Genomic DNA, 19917 nt, shown 5'->3' with positions numbered 1-19917 from the left:
AATCACTAGGGCCGTGACTACACACCCTCTATGCAGCCACTGTAGAAATGGGACGACTTCCCCCTTCACTGTGTGAGGCGCACTTGATATCACTGCCCAAACCGGACAGGGACCCAACGGACATGGGCTCCTACAGGCCCCTCGTTCTACTCAATACAGATTATAATTGTTAGCAAAAGTCCTGGCGGACAGGCGAGCACAAGTGGTTCCCACCCTGGTGCACACAGACCAAAATGGCTTTGTGCTATTAAACACCTCACTCAACCTGTGCCGTATCTTCCGAGTCACAGCTTATTCCACGTGTGCATGGGCGAGAGCAGGCTGCCTCGTACTTGATCTAGAAAAAGCCTTTGACTCTCGAATGGAATTATGTTTGCAACTCTTGAAACGTATAAACTAGGCCCGCCTTACTGAAACTGACCTGTCTGCTTTACACAAACCCTGTGGTAAGAATGAAGACAGGACCGTACATATCGGCTATGGTCCCAGTGCGACGAGGGACGAGGCAGGACTGCCCATTCTCTCCCCCCCTCATCTTCACACTTGCGATGGAGCTGATAGCGGAGTCAATAAGGACGCAACTACACGATGGCATCTGGCTAGGCGATGGCACACACAAAGTATCATTATACGCTGATGACCTTTGAGAATTTGCGGCCATATCAGTGCTGAAAGTGAACGTCTGCAAATCTAAACTGTATGCCTTTGGCGAAGGAAACCGCGACCCAGGTCTGGTGCTCGATGGCGAAAGGGTGCAGTGGAGCGCAGATATATTCCGCTACCTAGGAATACGAATATATCGCCAACCGCTAGATCTCTTTGACGGTAACCTAGGCAGGACACTAACGGCAATCAGATCCCAGATGCAATTCTGAAGCACACTCCCCCCCCCCCCCCCCCCCCCCCTCGCAGTCACAGGCAGTGTGGCGTTGGTGCAGATGGTGGCCCTGCTGAGGTTCTTGTACTACTTTGCCAGCCTGCCTGTCTATATACCCACCTCCTTTTTCACCACACTGGAGAAGATGGTCAGAGACTTCATATGGGGCCCCAGTCGACAAATGGTGGTGATAAAGAAATATTTACCCACGGACCAGGGGGGCCTAGTAGCGCCCTGTTACGAACACTACTACCTGGAAGACCAACTTCAGTGGGTCGCCAGGTGGATGGCAGACTGTCAACGAGATGATATGGCGACCACACGCCCACCGTACATGCTATCTCAGATCCCCAAACTTTTCCCTCCTGGTATGCGAACGAGACCTCCGGAGCCCCTGATGTTGAATGTGGCACACAGATGCTATCGAAGGAGCCTCTACATAACCCGAAGCACAACGCCCTATGCCCCGCGCTCCTGTTTAGAAGGTGCTCCTAGAGGCTAGGCGGTACTTACAGCTGTGGAGCTGCAACATTGGCACAATGTGGGAGTACAGACCCTAGGAGACCTTTATCGTGATGGCTTGCTTGTCCCCTATGTGACATTGATAGAAGATGAGGGGCTCCCCGCGGGGCAATTCCTCCTACACAGATCACTGGTAGCTACGCTAACTGTAAGATGTGGGGACCTTACCAACGAGCCACAAATGCACCTCATTATACAATACTTGCAAGTCGTGGGACAAGGCAGGCACCTGACGCGATGGTTTGCAGCTTCACTGCGACAAAACGAAGTGATGAGCTTAGACCCCATTAGGCACAAGTGGGAACACGATCTGTGCTGGCAATTCTCGGACAAAGAATGGGAACAGGTGCTGGCCAGCCCAGTCCAGATCCCCAGGAACATGAGATTCAGACAAATAGAGTATTAAATTGCACAAAGAGCGTATTTCACGCAAGCCAAAATTAATAGATATTTCCACCATACCAACTCCGCCTGTCCTAGATGTGCCACACTAGACGCAGATCTGGTACACATGCTCTTGAGTTGCTCCAGCCTCAGTGCATATTGGAGGGAGGTAGCGGACGCACTCCGCAACTGCACTGTGAGAGACATACACTTTGAATTGCCGGCGTATCAGCTACTCAAGTTCCGTAGGACACGAAACACTAAGGTAACCTCCAGATTCCTAGACCTGGGCATAGTGTCGGCCAAGATGCTAATCACGCAGAAGTGGAAGGCACCTGGCCCCCCACTCATACAGGCCTGGAGACACTCCACACTCGCATGGTCCAGGGCAGAAGGCATAGCAATCCGGCGTGAAGAAACTATGGGCCTCAGGAAAATACGTATATCCGCAAATTGGGAAGCGATCCTGGGAGCGCTACAGCAGAGCCCAGATCTGCCAGATCAATCCCCACAGGCGTCTGACCCAATTGAGTAACACCGCACACGTGACCCAAGCCACCCATAAATGCTTGAACTGTCCCCACCAGCTGCACACTGGCGCTCCGATGTGCGACCTTACCAGAGGCCTTTTGACATGGGAATGGACGTAGGCGCAATAGGCATCTCTCACACACACACTCACTCACTCTCTCCAACTCAGCTTCAAGTTTCACATCCTTCCCCCCGGTTATTAAATGCACTACTCATCACGGTCACCTAAGCTGAACTGCCCTTAATATGTTACTCATAACATGACAAACATGTAAACAATCTAGTCGTTTCGGACATAAGCTATGAGACTGGACAAACGCAACTTATGTGTGCTGCCACGCCACCACGTCTATTGAATAAACAATTGTGCTGTTGTAACTGCTACTCATGTATGATGTAACAAGGCTGATGCCACTGAATGTTAAAGCATGATGTGCTATTTGTTGATATTGCCAATGTAAAAATCAATAAAAAATAGATAAAAAAAAAAACATAACTACTACAGGATAAGTAGCAGAATTCCAGGCTTTCCTCCCACACACAACACGCACAGTACTGTTAGCAGCAATGTAAATTTAATCCACCCAGATGGCTGGTAGCACAGGCAGAAGAAACCAAAGAGGACAGACCATTGTGGTAGCCTCAGGTTTAGCAGCATATACAGGCAACAGCAGGTCACAGAAACCTGCTGCGATGCTCTTCTGCCTCCAGTGCTCGGACCCTCTCGGCCAGCCCTCTTTGCCACCAGGGGCATTAGAAAATCTCGGCTGGTACTTTTGATCATAGATCAAAATAGCTATTAAAATGTCGATTTTTACTATGCTTCAAAATTAAATAAATCGTAGGTGTGAAAAACAGTTTTCCCCCCTCCTGTAAATTCTAACTTGACGTCTTGGTTATCCCTCAATACTCATACTTCCTTTACCGGGCCTCCCCACCTTCTCACAAACCCTCTCCACCTATCCTCAAATCACCCACAGCTGGGCACCTTGAGGACCCAAGACACCCATAGCGGGCCCAGAGAGACTTACCTACCTCTTCGAATTCCTACGCTGGCCCACGCAGACCTTTAGCTGATCCTCACCTTTTCTCATTGGGCCCTTATAGCTCCTCCCCACTCCCCTCCCCCGCCCCTCAAGAGCACCTGGAAAACCTCTTCTGCTTGCTCTTAACCTCATCATCCAGAACTTTGAAGTACCTCAGCTAACCCTCAGACTGTTTCTGTTGACACTGAATATGCTCAAATCACTTTTTAGTCTTCAAGCTCGCACTTTGTGCCCTGTGAGACCCGAGTACTTCTCCTTTGGTTCGTGGAGCTCTTTAGGCACCCTTTATTGGCCCCAGAGGTCTTCTCCTGGCTTTGTGCCACATGAGCTTCGCCTCTAGTCCTGCTTCCCCCGACCACTGATTCCCTAGGCACATGTATTCTACTTGCAGCCATTCACTCCACTAATTTGTAGCTCTTGGAGTACCATCTTTGCTTCAAGTCAAATAGGTACTTAAAGCCATGGCTTTACACCTGTGCAACAACATTTTATCACATAATGCATACATAAAGTACTTTTACTTGTGTGTTTTGTTTTCGTTTTTGCTTTCTAGATATCACCAGTTTCCATAGTCGTGCAGTTTACGAACAATGCTGCAGTGCCACATATGCAGCACTTTAGCTAAGCTGTAGATTACTGCTCCAAGTATTAGTAAATTAGCTAGTGAGGTGCCTTTTTGTGGTCATTACAAAGATCATTGTAAAAACTGCAGATGATAAGTTCCAGTCCTGGGGGAATACATAATTGCGTTATGCTTCTGCTACTAGCACATGCATGTAATATTATTTGGCACAAGTTTGATTTCTTACAAGTCTAAATACGCTTTAATTTTTTTCAGATATTGATAAAATAATTGCCATTGTATAGTATTAAGTGTCAATAGGTTTGTATTGTGTTTTGTGTAAGTGGTCTTTATTTTAAGCATGCTTGCATGCTCGCATTCCTGAAACATTACATACTATTGAACAAACATGTTATTTTCCATGCTGAAAATGATCATGGGAAGCAGCATATATGCCTTTTCTCTTTCTCCTGCTGCTGGGATCATCACTCTCGTTTTTTTCCACTTTTCATTGTTCTGTGTAACAGGAAAGAACAGTTTCATATCTGTTTATCTTCTGGAAGCAAGTGACAATGCAGAGTGCATCTTTGTTTCCATTCGAGTCTGGCGATCAAGTGGGATTGTAGATATACTGCCTGTGATTTCTGAACAGGGGCGAACAGAAGAGTTTTGAGTATGAAGCAGCAAGCGGCCTGATTTTTTTTTTTTAGATAAATCTGCACTGTTGTACAGTTGTGCAACGCCTCTGTAAAGCTTAGCCAGGCTGTCCACATCCTCTGCTACTTGAAGGCATGATGTTTGTTCCATTTGTTTCAGCCAAGGTAATGGATCTGGTGTGGTTTAGAATAGATAGTAATTCAAAGTAGGCCCCCTTTCACCTATGTGTTTTTAGAGTAAAAATCTAGGACTACTATTCAATTTTTGGACGTAGAAGTGTATGTAGAATTGGGGAAACTACAGACTACTCTATATAGAAAAGAAACCGCTGTGAACAGCATATTGCATTTTCAGAGTGCCCATCCAGCTAGCACTAAACGTGGAATTCCGCATGGAGAATTGATTCGTGTCCGTCGCAACTGTAGTACTGACATACAGTTTGATAAACATGCTCGGGCAACCCTACAACGGTTAAAAAACAGGGGATATCAAGATCAAGTCCTAAATTCGGCATTGGAAAAAGCTAAACATGCAAAGAGGGCTGATCTTCTTAAACCCAAGGGGAACACGTTTAAAACAGGAGCATTTGAACTTTATCACTACATACTCACAGTTAAATCAAGATGTGTTTAAAATACTACACAAACATTGGAAGATCCTAATAGGTACACCTGGTGTTGGCCCACTTTTACACGATAAACCATCTATCACGTATAAAAGATCAGGAACTTTAAGGGAAGCCTTATGTCCTAGCTATACGGCAATAAGATCAAATAGCCCTGAAATGTGGCTTAAACGTCCCAAAGGTTTTTTTGTTTGTGGAAACTGTAATGTATGTCAGATGGGTTTGAACAAGACTACCCGTTTCTCATACAATAATCCATATGTATATGAGATCAAACAATTTTTGAATTGTCAATCAACACGTTATTTATGTAATCATTTGTAATTGTTCAAAAATTTATGTTGGAAGTACAGTAAGACAACTACGGGTACGAATCCAAGAGCATCGGAGAGCGTGCTTTAATAATGATAGTACTAACGTGCTTGGAGCCCATGAGTGTAAGTCTGTACTACCGAAGTCTAAATTTAGATTCCATGCAATTGATCAAGCTCCCCATGATAGAAGAGGAGGAAATAGGGAGCTACGTCTCAGACAACTTGAGGCATTTTGGATTTGTAAACTTAGAGCAGTCACAGCAGGTTTAAATTCTGATAATGAGATGCACTATTTACTGTGATGAGACGAAGAATGGCATAATCATACTGTCTTTCTGGGTTATTACTGTTACAGTGTTGCCTTTGCATGACATACTCTGTATGTTTGGCTGAGCCTTATGATATGCTTGTCATTGATTTGTTATCTGTTATGTGCCTTCGTTCACTTTTTCTGTTGAAAAATCTGAATACATTGTGTTAAATACAGGTCAGCTTGCACACTATATATTGGTATGATCTTGTTATGCCAGTGCACATTGGTGCGGTTTATGATCCCATAATTAGGGGTCTCTCACATCGATATTCAATGAAAGAATACTTGGATCATTGTTAATATGTTGATTTGGATTAACACATATCTGAAAATGATAGGTTTCAGGTCCTACCGTTTTTACCACTAATATGCTGATTTTGGTAACTTCTCGAGCTATGTAACACCTTCAAATAGGTTTCTATCTGGATGATACTTTACACTGTTCTTATTTCATTCTATTTTTTTTATTTTTCTTTCACTGTATATAATGTTTACATTTTTTGATAGACTGGTGTAGCGGAACTGAGGGAAACGCAGAGACGGGGTTGTAAGGTAACTGGTTTTAATGGTTTTACAACCCTTTTCAAGTTCCTGACAGGTCGATAGTAGGGTAGGGGGGAGTCAGACTCGGGTTCTTGTAACTGCCGTCCTCTTCGGAGTGGTTTTCCTCGTCTTAGTGGATCCAGGTTGTTTCGCTCACCGGGACAATGTAACTCAGGCCAACCTCGTGACAGGAACCAAAACAAAAGAAAAGGGAGACTGGGGTCAGTCCAGTGTTCAGTTCACACTATTGTCAGGGGAAAAAGGGGTGAGGAGTCACACGGTGCTCTACAGGCTAAGGCTAGGTGTCTGAACGTGAGGGAGAGGGTACGGTGAGAAGCGACTCCTAAACGTGGATTTCACTGCCTTTTCCTTATCCCCCAAGCAGAGATACGAGCGCGTACCTGTTGGTGCCACGCTTCTCCAGAAACGTGGCGGGGCGGGTCACAGGGTCGTTGGCCTCCTGGCTCCGGCGCCGCAGGTTCTCCACTCGGCTACCTCCTCCGGTGTTCCTCTCGCAATCAGCTGTCTCCTCCGCTCTCTCTCTCGTCTCGCCTTCTTCCTCCTCTGGGCTCGTACCGTCGTTCCTCTCAGTTCTTCCAGGATTTGAACTCCTCCTGTCGTCTTCGTCATCAGGGTGGGCGGGGCCGGGCGCCAATTCCGCCCAGTTAAAGAAACACAGGCCGCTTTGTTCACTCTGCCTCAGGGCGATGGGTTCCGATTTCCAAGTGTCCGTGTGCTGAAGAAACAGAGGGGAGAGGTAATCGTTCCCGCAATCACTTGTTAGAGGGGGGGGTCTCAGTACCTTCTAGGGGGTTCTCTTCGTCACAACTAGTTACACAACATTCTTGCTGGTCAATCGCGGTTGAGTCATATACATATAGATATAGGTCTGGTGTTTTTATTTGCGATTTTTTTTATTTGAACAAATGTGCATATTGCGGTCTTTGTGAGAAGCCGCTATAGCGAAATAATCGTATCGCCCCTAAATATGGGAATGAAGATATTGTGGCATCTTTCTGTATTGGCGCGTTCTCTATAAAGTTTTGTTGAAACCTATTGTGTGAACTGGCGTTTTTCTGATACGCACTAGTCGTTTTGTTTGAACGACACATTGGCGAAGGAAGTGCGGAAGCGCACCCAATTAGATTGCTTTATAATGAGTCACGTGTAGCGTGACTTGTTTCCGGTTTTGTTTTGATGGCTGCCGGCGGGTCCGAACACGAGAACTCGGCGTCTTACAGGGGCAGTCATGGAGTAATGTTTATATAAATGTAAGTACAGCTTATGATAGTTGTTTAATTGCATTATAGCTAGAATGATCTAGTCATATACATACGTTCGGCTCCTTTTTTTGGGATACTAAACCCGGGTTTTAAAAAAATGCATTTGAAGGAATATGATCTTTATCACGGACTGCCATACTGGCATTTTAGAGACATTGGTATAATTTGACCCACTAATTATGGGGATCGAATTTGAGAAATCGTTCTCATACATCTGAAAGTATTAGACTTAATACTTTTATTATGGTTAAGAAATGGTTTTTGAGGCACTACCTTTTATAATTCTATGGACACAGAGTACGATTGCTCCGCATCCTCACTTTTATGTTTATTCCGCTCATTTAGTGGTATAACTGTTGGACGCGTATATTGAATACTTGTTCAGATCATTGTTCATTGATCGGTACTCGGTTGTAATTATACGGGCACTTGATATTTTAATTGACGTGTGCGATCGTTTGTCAACATTCAATGATTGGTTGGCTCAACTGTTGCTAGTATATTATCGTTTGTAATACTAAATAATTACTTACTCATTTTTGCAGTGCTTGGGATATTCACCTATCGTAGTGAATCCGTGTGTGCGTTATAATACGCTTGAATGAAACTTCGTGAACTGTGGATATAATTGCTGTTCATCCATCTAAAAAATTGGGATGAGTGGAAGAATTCATCCTTTGTATATACTGGAACCTTAAGAGGATGTTTCATATGATTGTTAAAGGTAATGTTGAATCATTTATTAACATGATGAAGTCGTATTTGTATGTATGGCAATTAGGCTATGTTATGTATATGACATATGCTTTACTATCCATATCTGTTTAGCTAATCAAACTGGGAACATTTTTCACCAATGACTGACCTAAGAGTGGACTAGTTACGAATTGTGGTGAGATTTTCGTTTGGGTGTGACCCCTTTTTTGGGATTTTTCGGTTTTAAATTCTAGTCTTTATACTTATAGATTGCATTGGATTTTGCATATGGGTGATGAGATGTTCTTAAATCGCCCAAACTGATTAATGTATTACTTGTGTTGGAAACCAGTCTTTGAGAATTTACTTAAGATTACACTTTGGATTTTATCTGGGCTCCTTTTGGTCTTTTTCTAAATACACTTGGTGTTTCTATTTTCAATTCTTTATTGAAATTAATCATTTAATTTGGGTTCTTATGGTTTTTCTCTCTTTCGTCTTTTCTCACAGCTTCTAATCATAACAGAAGTTGAATCTAATTAATTATAGATATATTTAAAACTGAGTTTTTGATATTGTCTGTTGAGCAAGTCATACTATATGCTGTTATGAGATATATGTTTTATGTTACTCTTTATAGCCCTGAGGAAGCCCGTTGTCGGGCGAAACGCGTTGGCTGTCTTGCTGCTGCTATATATGATCGTCGTGCAACATTAAAGAAAATATTTTTGTACTAATGAAGAATTTGTACTCGTGTTTATTGTATAGTTTCTACACTTTTGAGTTTTTGCCTCTCTTTGTGCTATTGATGTGTTTTTAGAGTTTGCAGGATTTAATGAAATGGTTGAAATATTGAAGTAGGTGGAGTTGGTGGTGGGATGTGCTTGGATGATGATGCAGGTTTTAGTTTGTAGGTCTCGCTTAGTCAGCGCGCATGCCCTGTTCGGAGAGACTTTAGTAAGGGTTTTAAAAAATGCTACCGCCGGTTACAGCTTGCAGTGCATGTGCGCTGCCGCGCGCTTCAGCAGAGGTGCCATATGGCGTGATTACTGCTGCGTGCGCACCACTCGCGCACATGCACTGCAAGCTGTGGCCGGCTGTAGCATTTTTAGCTTGCTAATGGCGGCTCCGGTGCTTTACTTTTAACATTAAAAGCGCCTGTGCCGCGATTATAGCAAAAGTAAAGAAATAGACACAAACATCTATTTCTTTACTTTTGCTATAATTGCGTCATCCGCGCTTTACTTTTAATGTAAAAAGTAAAGCGCCGGTGCCGCGATTATAGCAAATGTAAAGAAATAGAAACAAACATCTATTTCTTTACTTTTGCTATAGTTGCGGCACCCGCGCTTTACTTTTAATGTTAAAAGTATAGGACCGGTACAGCGATTAGAAAGAAAAAAAATGCTACCGCCGGCCACAGCTTGCAAGGTGTAGGCGTCGCGTATCGTCCATACTGGCAGGCAATATATGTTAAGAGCGCATGGTGTGGGATAACAAAGCTAGGATTTAAAACATAACCAAGCGGTTGGAGTTGTCCGTACTAATAAGACTTTATTACTCTGCATAGGAATACAACGGACCTTGACCAGTAACGAATTATTAGACTTGTAAATCAGCATAAAGTGACCCACTTTCTTGCACTCACACGCGACAATAAGATACGCTCAGGATTAATTCCTCACCACAACAACCTGTTGGGAAAGTGCCTGTAATAGGGTAGGAAATGGGTTCTTTGAAGTAATTTTCCATACCCTCCAACTCGCCCTCCTCGTAACGATATTTACACTCCTAAAAAGCAGCTTGCCTCCCTCCATAAATGTTCAAAAGTGTTAACTTCATTGAAAACCTGCATCGCCCAACAAATGGGTTCTCTTTTCGCTTTAACGAGACCAACCTCTTAAACATCTAACCCCATCCTCATCCAAGAACCTCCAAATTGACAGGCATGCTCCGACCTCAACAGACAAGTGATACCAAATGTTACAAGGCTAGGCGAGTTTCTGGTAATTACCTTAATTGTAGAGAATAATCATAACCTGTACTGAACTTCACTTAAGCCAGTTATTTGGAAAGGAATTTCGCTACTCTTCCTTACTAGTATAAAGGCTATCTTCTCTCTCGTATTTGCAGCGCGCAGGGAGCATCTGTTAATAATCCAGAGAAAGCAAGTGTGTTTAGGCCTGTGCAATTTACTTTTAATGAGAAAATGTACCCACTCCGCCCCCACTTTCCCCAGCACAATCGTTCTCAAACATTCATTTCCCCTGTCGGCTCCTCCCTTAGGGGTTTGCCGAAACAGAATATGATCCCACTACTCAGCGCTTCCAAAAAAGTGTATTCTACTTTATATTTTCCAACCCTGGAGATTCTCATTTTCTTTTGTTATTAAATCTGTATTATCGCCCTTTCGGGGAAACAAAGTGTGAAAAAGGATATTAGTTGATATCGGTTTTTTTTTATATACTATTAAGAGTGCGCGCCTTCAACTGATTTCCTGATTGGTTCATTATTTCTAAATTAAATTGTCTTAAGTGCATGCACCAATAGAAATGGAAAGAAGAGGGTGGAACCTGCAGGGCGCGAAACAGAAGACGTTAATACGGAACCTTGTTATGATTTGAGGGGGTTATGGGTGTGCGTTATTTGTTCACCACCTGTGTATGGGGATAGCTTGACAGTCCTTTCGCTCAGCCATCTATCTGCCTTCACTTAGCGAAAAAAACTTTTTGCATTCTACCCTGGATGACTCTGTGACGTGAAGGCTGGTGACGTCATTACGTGGCCAGTTAATCTGCACTGTGCATGTGAGAGCGCAGCCTGACTCACGCCCTTCAACTTTGAAAGGAAGAGCAGACCAAGCGCCTCCCCCCCCCCCACCCCCCTTGCTGACCCAGCATAGATACAGGGGGGGGGGGGGCCTGGCCTGCAAACAATTGGGGGGGGGGGGTTCCAGCCCATCACTCAATTGTGTGTGTTGGGCTGAACAATGTTTGGAGTAGGGTGGCAGGTCGTCCAATCACTGCTCGTCTGATGTCCCTTAATGAGTAACTGAGGGAATACCAGACACAACCACACACACACACTCAGCCACACACACACTCAACCACACACTCACACACAACACACTCACAACCACTCACAACCACACACAACCACACATACAACCACACACCACACAACCACACACACACCACACAACCACACCCACACACACCCACAACCACACACACACAACCCCACACAACCACACACAACCACACACACCACACCCAACCACACCCACACCCAACCACACCCACAAACACACACACAACCACAATCACACACACACCCACACACACACACACACAACCACACACACACAACCACACACACAAACAACCACACAACACACACAACCACACAAGCAACCACACACACAACCACACACGCAACCACACACGCAACCACACACGCAACCACACACGCAACCACACACGCAACCACACACGCAACCACACACGCAACCACACACACAACCACACACACAACCACACATACAACCACACACACACAACCACACACACACAACCACACACACAACCACACACACAACCACACACACATAAACACACACAACCTCACACACAACACACACACAACCACACATACAACCACACACACACAACCACACACACACAACCACACACACACACACACACAACACATACACCCAACTACACAAACAACCACACACACATAACCACACACACATAACCACACACACATAACCACACACACAACCAATCACATAACCACAACGACACACACAACCAACCACACATACAACCACACACACACAACCCCACACACACCACACCCACAGCCACACCCACACACAACCACATACACAACCCCACACACACAACCCCACACACACAACCCCACACACACAACCCCACACACACAACCCCACACACACAACCCCACACACACAACCCCACACACACAACCCCACACACACCGCCACACACACACCGCCACACCCACAACCCCACATACACAACCCCACATACACAACCCCACATACACAACCCCACATACACAACCCCACATACACAACCCCACACACACAGCCCCACACACACACAGCCCCACACACACACAGCCCCACACACACAGCCCCACACACACAGCCCCACACACACAGCCCCACACACACACAGCCCCACACACACACAGCCCCACACACACACAGCCCCACACACACACAGCCCCACACACACACAGCCCCACACACACACAGCCCCACACACACACAGCCCCACACACACACAGCCCCACACACACAGCCCCACACACACAGCCCCACACACACAGCCCCACACACACAGCCCCACACACACAGCCCCACACACACAGCCCCACACACACAGCCCCACACACACAGCCCCACACACACAGCCCCACACACACAGCCCCACACACACAGCCCCACACACACAGACACAGACACACACAGACACACACACACACAGACACACACACACACACACAGCCACACACAGACACACACAGACATACACAGCCACACACAGACACACACAGACACACACAGACACACACAGACACACACACACACAGACACACACACACACACACAACCACACACAACCACAACCACAAACCGTTTTTTGGGCTGTCAGCATAAATACGCTGTCACCAAACACGATGAACACCTCAGGAAAGTTTGGGAAGTCACCCCTAACTTTGAAACCACTTGCTGTTGCAGAGTGTGTGCTGTACACATGGCAAGACCTTGACACAGCGGACTGTTGCAAGGAATACTTTGAGCCTCGGAGGCTGACAGACCTCAGTCTGTGCATTAGTTCACCCCGTCTTGGCGCTGCATGAAAACAGGGTGCCCACTGTCCAGCATGAAGTGAGACATTGTGATCGGGGCTGGAGATGCTATTTAGCAATCTGCTTAGAACATTGTGTTTCATTTATGGCATTAAACATAAAGGAGCACTGGCAACGCTGATGAAATGGATTTCTTTTTGAGTAGTGACTAAAACTGTAAAAAAGCCTTCAGTACTGAAACAAGCGCAATAGGTCTTGCATTTGCAACAGTTTAAGCTATTAGCATTGTTCATGACAATGCCTTTTTTATCTATTTTATAAAACAAACACATAAATAAATGTCATTATCATTTACAATACCAATAGCTAGTGTTGCATTATTATTACCAATGCCAACTGCTCACACTTTTATAATACAAGACCTATTGCATTGCAAATGCTTGTTTAAGATGTACCTTAACAGTAAAGTTTGGTAAAGAACTATAGGGATTCATCTGCTGTGTAGGGAGTGAGTGTATGAAGGTGGGATGTTTCATTTTGAGTAACATGCAAGGATAATTTATAGTGTTGTTCAGGCAGGGTCAAAATTATATTTCTTGCCATAAATATGAAATTGTATTCTGTGAAACTGAGCTAGTGTTGAACTGCTAGGTTTCTGCCATCTACCAGGTGGATCAATGTATCAATTTTCAGTATTAACTTGAGGGTTCTGGAACAGAGAGAGCCCTTGAACATTAGTGTTTTGTTCCTGCTGGATGATTTTTGTCTGGGCATCTGTTTGTAGGATTGCTCTTTTAAGCGCACAGAGTATGTCTTCTGCAGAGGTATGGTGTGTAGTGCTGATATTTATGAGTGAGGGGTTCTTGTTAGTGGGACTTGCCTGAAGAAATGTAGAGTGTCATGATGAAGTAGAATGGTTTAGTGGTTGGTCCAAGACAAAACAGTCTGCTCCTGAGGGTAGTTAATAAATGTAAGTTCTTCAGTATGCAACAAGTTGGTGACGGTGGTTTAGATTGTAGCTTGAAGCAGCTAAGATATTAAAATATATTGATTTTCACCATGCGTCAAAATTAAATCAATCATAGGTGTGAAAAATAGTTTTTCCCCTCCTGTTAATTTTAACTTGTCGTCTTATGGATGATTTGCTGCATTGTCTTCTAAGGAGTTCTCCAGTTTGTCAGATTTCTTTTAAAGTGACTAGGTGGGAAAACGTCAGTGTCTTTTTCTTATTTCTATTTTACTGTCCTTTCACTTTTTTAAGACTCATACGGATATCTTGTGTTGCTTTGCAGGAGAGAAGTTGGTTGAAGGACAGGCCATTGAGCTGGAGGATGGAAGCACTGCGTACATCCAGCATGTGGCTGTGCCGAGTGGTAAGAGCAAGGCAGCAGATCCTCCTTCTGAAAATGGGGACTTGTAAGGCACATGGTTTATCACTAGGTGCAGAAACTGGGTCTTCCAGTTAAACCTTTGGTGCTGGGATACGGGGCACTGAGCAGGCCTAGAAAAACCATAAAAATGTTAATAGACCTACAGATCTAGTGGCTTGAATAATCTACTCCACCTAACTATAATGCTCTTGACCCATAAACTGGTTTCAAATTATGTGATCCTGGGCACTTATTTGAATTCACTGAGCCTGCATTTCTTCTTTATCACATACGAGAGCACCTTCAAATATGTGATTTCAGCATGTCTTTTGTTTGATTTAATAGACTAACCTTTTGCTCCATATATAATACAACTTTAGCCACATATAGGATACATATGACCACTGACTTGCTGCTTTAGTTCATTAACCGCATTGTAATCAGGACAGGGGCAGGAATGCTTCCCAAATCATGTTTAAAAACTATCACTTTTAATAAATACATACGTGAAGCATGAAGTGGTAGCACACTAATTTGCAATCAGCAGATTTTCAAATGAAATGGCCACAACATTTCCTACCGACGTGGTTTTACTGATAAAACAATATATATTGTTAAATGTGTGTGTTAATTGTGCTTTAGTCCATTTAACCAACACTATACAGCACTGATAGATCTGAAGGTAGACAATGGTGTGTAGCCTGCTGGTAAAGCACTGAGAAGTTTGATGTTAGACAACACAACACTGCAACTCATTTATGAATTTTTGTACAGCACCAGATAGTCACTTTGCTGCCACTTCAGAGCACTACTTTAAATGGTGGGATGTAACGCCTTCGATTCAAGACAATCTAAGAACCTCCAGGTGGGTAAAATGGATTGGAAGGCACTTTATTCCTTGCAGTCCGGTGAGGTGGACCCTGCAGTGGAAAGAACCAGTTCTTTCTGGGTAGCTGTCAAGGATATGTAATATTGGAAAAATGTGGTGGGGGACGGGTCCTAGGTTGGTTAGGGTGGTTCTGCGCTGACACGATTGTGGCAAATGTTGTCTCTTAAAGACATGTCTTCAAATACTTTTTTGTATTTGGAGTATAGTTGACATCTTGAGGGGAGACCTACTTCTTTCCAAAGTCTTGGACTGGGGTCCAAAACTCTGAGGGATCTTTCTGAATGTTTTAGAAGTTTGGTCTTGCATTGACTAAGATGGGAAACATTCTTTGATCTCTGTTTCTTCTTGGAAAGATAGTGGGAGACCATGTTTTGCAAGTGGAGGGGGCCGTTTTTTTTTAAAAGCCTTGTGCATGATCCATAGCACCTTGAACGTGAGATTACAGCATGGTGTAGTTTGATAGTATATTCTTTGCAGTTTTTGATTCTATGAATTTGTAAGTTCAATTAGTATTTTGGCCTATAGAAAAGGGACACTTTTTCTCTGCATGGCAGCTTGTGGTTTCCATTTTTGGTAATGTTGTATCTGTTTAATTAAGCACATTTTAGAATTTGGACATTGTGTTTGTTTAGGCAAAATTTGGATTTTCCCAGCCTGAGAGGCTAGGTGAAAGGTCAGAGTGAATTGTGGGTAAACTTTCTCTTTTCAATGAGAATTTCTGTTTCATCCTGTTGAAACAGAGAAATCTTTTTTTAATCCAATAAAGTCTACGCTCTGGGTATTTAGTGATGTTCTTTTAGTCTCCCTAGTTTTAACCTAAAGGTGTATCCCTGAGTCATCAGCATACATTTGAGAACAAAGGTGGTAGAGATGGATTGATGATCTGGGTAGAGGGTGCTTGCACACATTTAGCAAAAGGACCAATAGCTATGAATCTTTTGGTGTTGCTACACAATTCTGGTTTCCAGTTGTATTCGTTTGAACCAATTACGATTTGTTGATTCCTAATTGACTGGAAAGACCAGATCTTGCTCAGAGTAGCATCTGATAACCATATCCACTCTTTAAGGTGGTATAATTAAATCTTGTAATCTTATGCCATAGGCAGCAGAGAGGTTAAAGAGGTTAAAGTTCACACACTGACTCTTATCTAAGGCTGCAAGTTGCGCTGTACAGGTGTTTTGTTTTTAGCTCCAGTTCAGTACCTGTCACCAGTTGCTGATTTTAAAGTCCTTGACTTCCTGTTTTAGTTAAAAATAAATAAAAATGTTTTATTGTGAAAGATGTATCAAAAATGTCAATTCATTACAATAGATAAAATACGTTAGCTGATGTGTGCAAGCATGGAATAAGTATTTAATTAACATGTGGATAATGTTATGTTATGATGATTTGTATAGCGCACTGATCACCCATGAGGGTACCCATGCGCTTTGGCAAGATGTGTAGGTGTGTGGTCCCAAGGTGCTTCTAAGAAGAGCCAGGACTTCAGCTTCTTGCGAAACATAAGTGAAGAAGAAGCTCTGATGTGTTGAGGGATGTTGTTCCATGTCTTGGGTATGATGTAGGAGAATGAGCAACCTCCAGTTTTACTTTTGTGGATGGGGAAAAGTGTGTGCAAATGAGAGTGAGGCAGAGTGCAATTGCCTGGTTGGTTGATGAAAGTGTATGCAGCTGTTCAGGTATTCTGGCCTTGTGTTGTGTAGGGCTTTGTATATGTGCTTGAGAAGTTTGAATTGGCTGTGCCTTTGAATGGGGAGCCAGTAAAGCTTCCCGAGGTGCGATGTGGATTCACTGTGGAAGGCCAAATATGAGTCTTGCAGCTGTGTTCTGGATTGTCTGTAGTCTGTGTAGGAGTTGTTTGGAGATTCAGGCATAGAGAGTGTTGCCGTAGTCCAGCCTGCTAGTGATTAGTGCTTGCGTGACGGTTGGTCTGTTTTTCTGAGGCAACCATTCGAAGATCTTTCGCAGCATACGTAAGATGTGGAAATAGGATGTGCACACTGTATTGACTTGAGCCGTCATATTGAGCTTGCTGTCTAGGTTGATTCCTATATTTCGTGCGTTGTCTGTGGGTGTGAGTGTTGGTTCTAGCTTTGACGTTCACCAAGTGGAGATTCAGGCAGTTGGTTCGCATCTAGTCTGCTACCATGGTCATGTAGTTGGTGAAGTTGGTTCTTGTGGTGTTTATCTTGTACGTCAGGGAGAAGATGAGTTAGGTGTCATCGGCGTAGGAGTTGACGGTGATGTCTTGTGATTGGATGATGTTGGCGAGCGGTGTAATGTATATGTTGAAAAGGGTGGGGTTGAGAAATGATCCCTGTGGGACACCGCATATGAGTCTCTGATGTGAAGGGTGGCAACCTGACCCTTTGTGTACTTCCTGTGAGGAAGGAACATCCCTTTGAGAGCAGATCCTTATAGCCCAATCTCATGGAGGTTTCTGATGAGGGTGTTGTGGAAGATCATGTCGACGGCCGTAGAGAGGTCGAGCAGGATGAGGGCTGCTGTATCTCCTTGGCCTAAGATGTCTTGAATGTCGTTGATTGGCACGATGAGTGCTGTTTTGGTGCTGTGGTTCTTTCTGAATACTGATTGTGTATTGTCTAGAAGATGGTAAAGGTCATGGTAGGTTGGGATTTGCTTGTTGATAGCCTTTTCAATCACTCTGGCTGGATGGGGAAACCTGGAGAACGGTCGGAAGTTGCTCAGTTGATTCAAGTTGCTGTGGGCTTTATGAGGAGTGCATTGGTTTCTGCAAATGTCAATTCATCTGGGAAAGTGGCAGATGTGATGGAGATGTTGATTTGTGTTAGGGCAATACTAACAGATGATGTTCCCAGGTTGTAGATGTCGTGGGACCATGGGTCCGTTGGGGCACCTGAGTAGATTGTTCTCATGATTGCTGCTGTGTCATTTCGGATGAGGGTTGTCCATTCGCTCAGGTGGCCGTTTTGGTTGGTGGTGGGTAGGTTGGTTAGCAGTAAGTTCTCTGGGGTTGGGTAGGTGTGCAAAGTTGCTGTAGAGTTTTGTGATTTTGATTTGGAAGACGTTAGATAGGGTGTTGCAGAGGTGTTGGTAGGCTGTAAACTTGTTGACAGTGGCTGAGGGTGAGGTGAAATCCTTGACAACCAAGAAGACTTCCTTGCAGCTCTTAGAACTTCCTTCAATGCGGTCATTAGTGCTTTTTTCTTGGTGGCTGCAATTTGCTGGAAATAGTGTCTGAATGCAGCCTTGTAAGTAGTTCTGTCAGAAGTGTTGTGGCTGGCTCTCCGTTTCCTTTCTTGCTGTTTGCAGTGTCATTTGATGACTCAGAGTTCTTTTGCCTGTCAGCTGGCCTGCTTATTTGATCTACTATTCTTATTGTGTTTCTGGGTGCGAGGGAGTCCGCTCAGTTCTTGATCCAGTTGTCGATGTCCTTGTCAAGGTTGTCTGTGAGGCTAGGTTGATCATTGCTGAGGGCAGTAAGCCAGTGTGCTTCTCTAATTTTGCCCCAGCTGCAGCTTGGAATGCTGAACCTCGTAGGGGTGTTGACTTGAGGTGTGCTGATTTGGAAGTGGATGATGGAATGGTAGGTCCATGCGGGCTGTGTGGTGGAGTTGTATTTGATTCCATCGCTTGTGGTGAAGATGGGATCCAGTGCGTGTGTGTGTGTGACCTGCAGTGTGTGTTGGTTCTGCGATGAGCTTGGTGAGTCCAAGGTCACTCAAGCGTTTGAGGAACAGGGGTTGGTTCGGTCTTCCAGGTGAAAGCTGAGGTCACCAAAAAATAATGTAGGCTCTGGATGGTGAGTGGAGTGATTAAGTTGGCAATGAGGTTGGTAAAGGTGGCTCGTGGTATACAAGAGTTATGTTCTGAGTGAAGTTTTCAGAGATTTGCAGCTTTAACGTCCTCTCAGTCAAAATCTGGAAGGAACCGGTGGAAATTTTGTTTCCCCTGTTAAGATCGATTTGCAATCAATCTCTGCAATCAGGCACAGTGCAGCGGACATCGAAAAATGCGATAGTTACTCCTATTTTGAAAAAGTCATCCTTTGATCCAGCATTTTGAGTAACTAGACCTATCTCTCTCTTGCCTTTTTGGGCTACAATCTTGGAGCATCACATCAGTAAGCTTATGGTTCAATATTTGGAAAATAATACCTATCTGGAGGAAGAGCAATTTGAATTTAGGCCCTACCATGGCACTGAATCGGCCTTGTTTACTGCTATGGACAAGTTAGGGTGAGAGTCAATGAGGGGCATTCAGCAATACTGATTTAATTGGACCTCTCTACCACATTAGACACAGTCTTCCATGCTATACTTCTAGCTCAGCTAGTCCATTGGGGGTGTCCGGAACTGCTTTGCAATGGTTCCGCTCATACCTTCTGAATAGAAGTCAAGCAGTTGCTCTCTCTCTTTATCACTCCCTGGTCAGGGCCACTAATCAGGAAGTGCCACAGGGCTCTGCCATCAGCC

The 19917-nt window shown here is 44.2% G+C and overlaps 1 protein-coding gene across 3 annotated transcripts in view; it reads left to right on the top strand.

Annotated features, from left to right (window-relative positions):
- The window catches only part of ZNF76 (zinc finger protein 76), a 267736-nt gene that overhangs the window by 32014 nt on the left and 215805 nt on the right, over positions 1-19917 (top strand). For all 3 annotated transcript variants that reach the window (XM_085651124.1, XM_085651127.1, XM_085651125.1), the window contains exon 2: positions 14491-14571. In XM_085651124.1, coding sequence (XP_085507250.1) covers positions 14491-14571 — 81 coding nt within the window. The remainder of the gene's footprint in view (positions 1-14490; positions 14572-19917) is intronic.

The sequence above is a fragment of the Triturus cristatus genome, chromosome 1_1 (genome assembly GCF_964204655.1).
Source record: "Triturus cristatus chromosome 1_1, aTriCri1.1, whole genome shotgun sequence".
Classification (NCBI taxonomy): domain Eukaryota; kingdom Metazoa; phylum Chordata; class Amphibia; order Caudata; family Salamandridae; genus Triturus; species Triturus cristatus.
The sequence above is the reverse complement of the archived record's forward strand: the minus strand, read 5'-3'. Positions and strand labels throughout refer to the sequence as shown.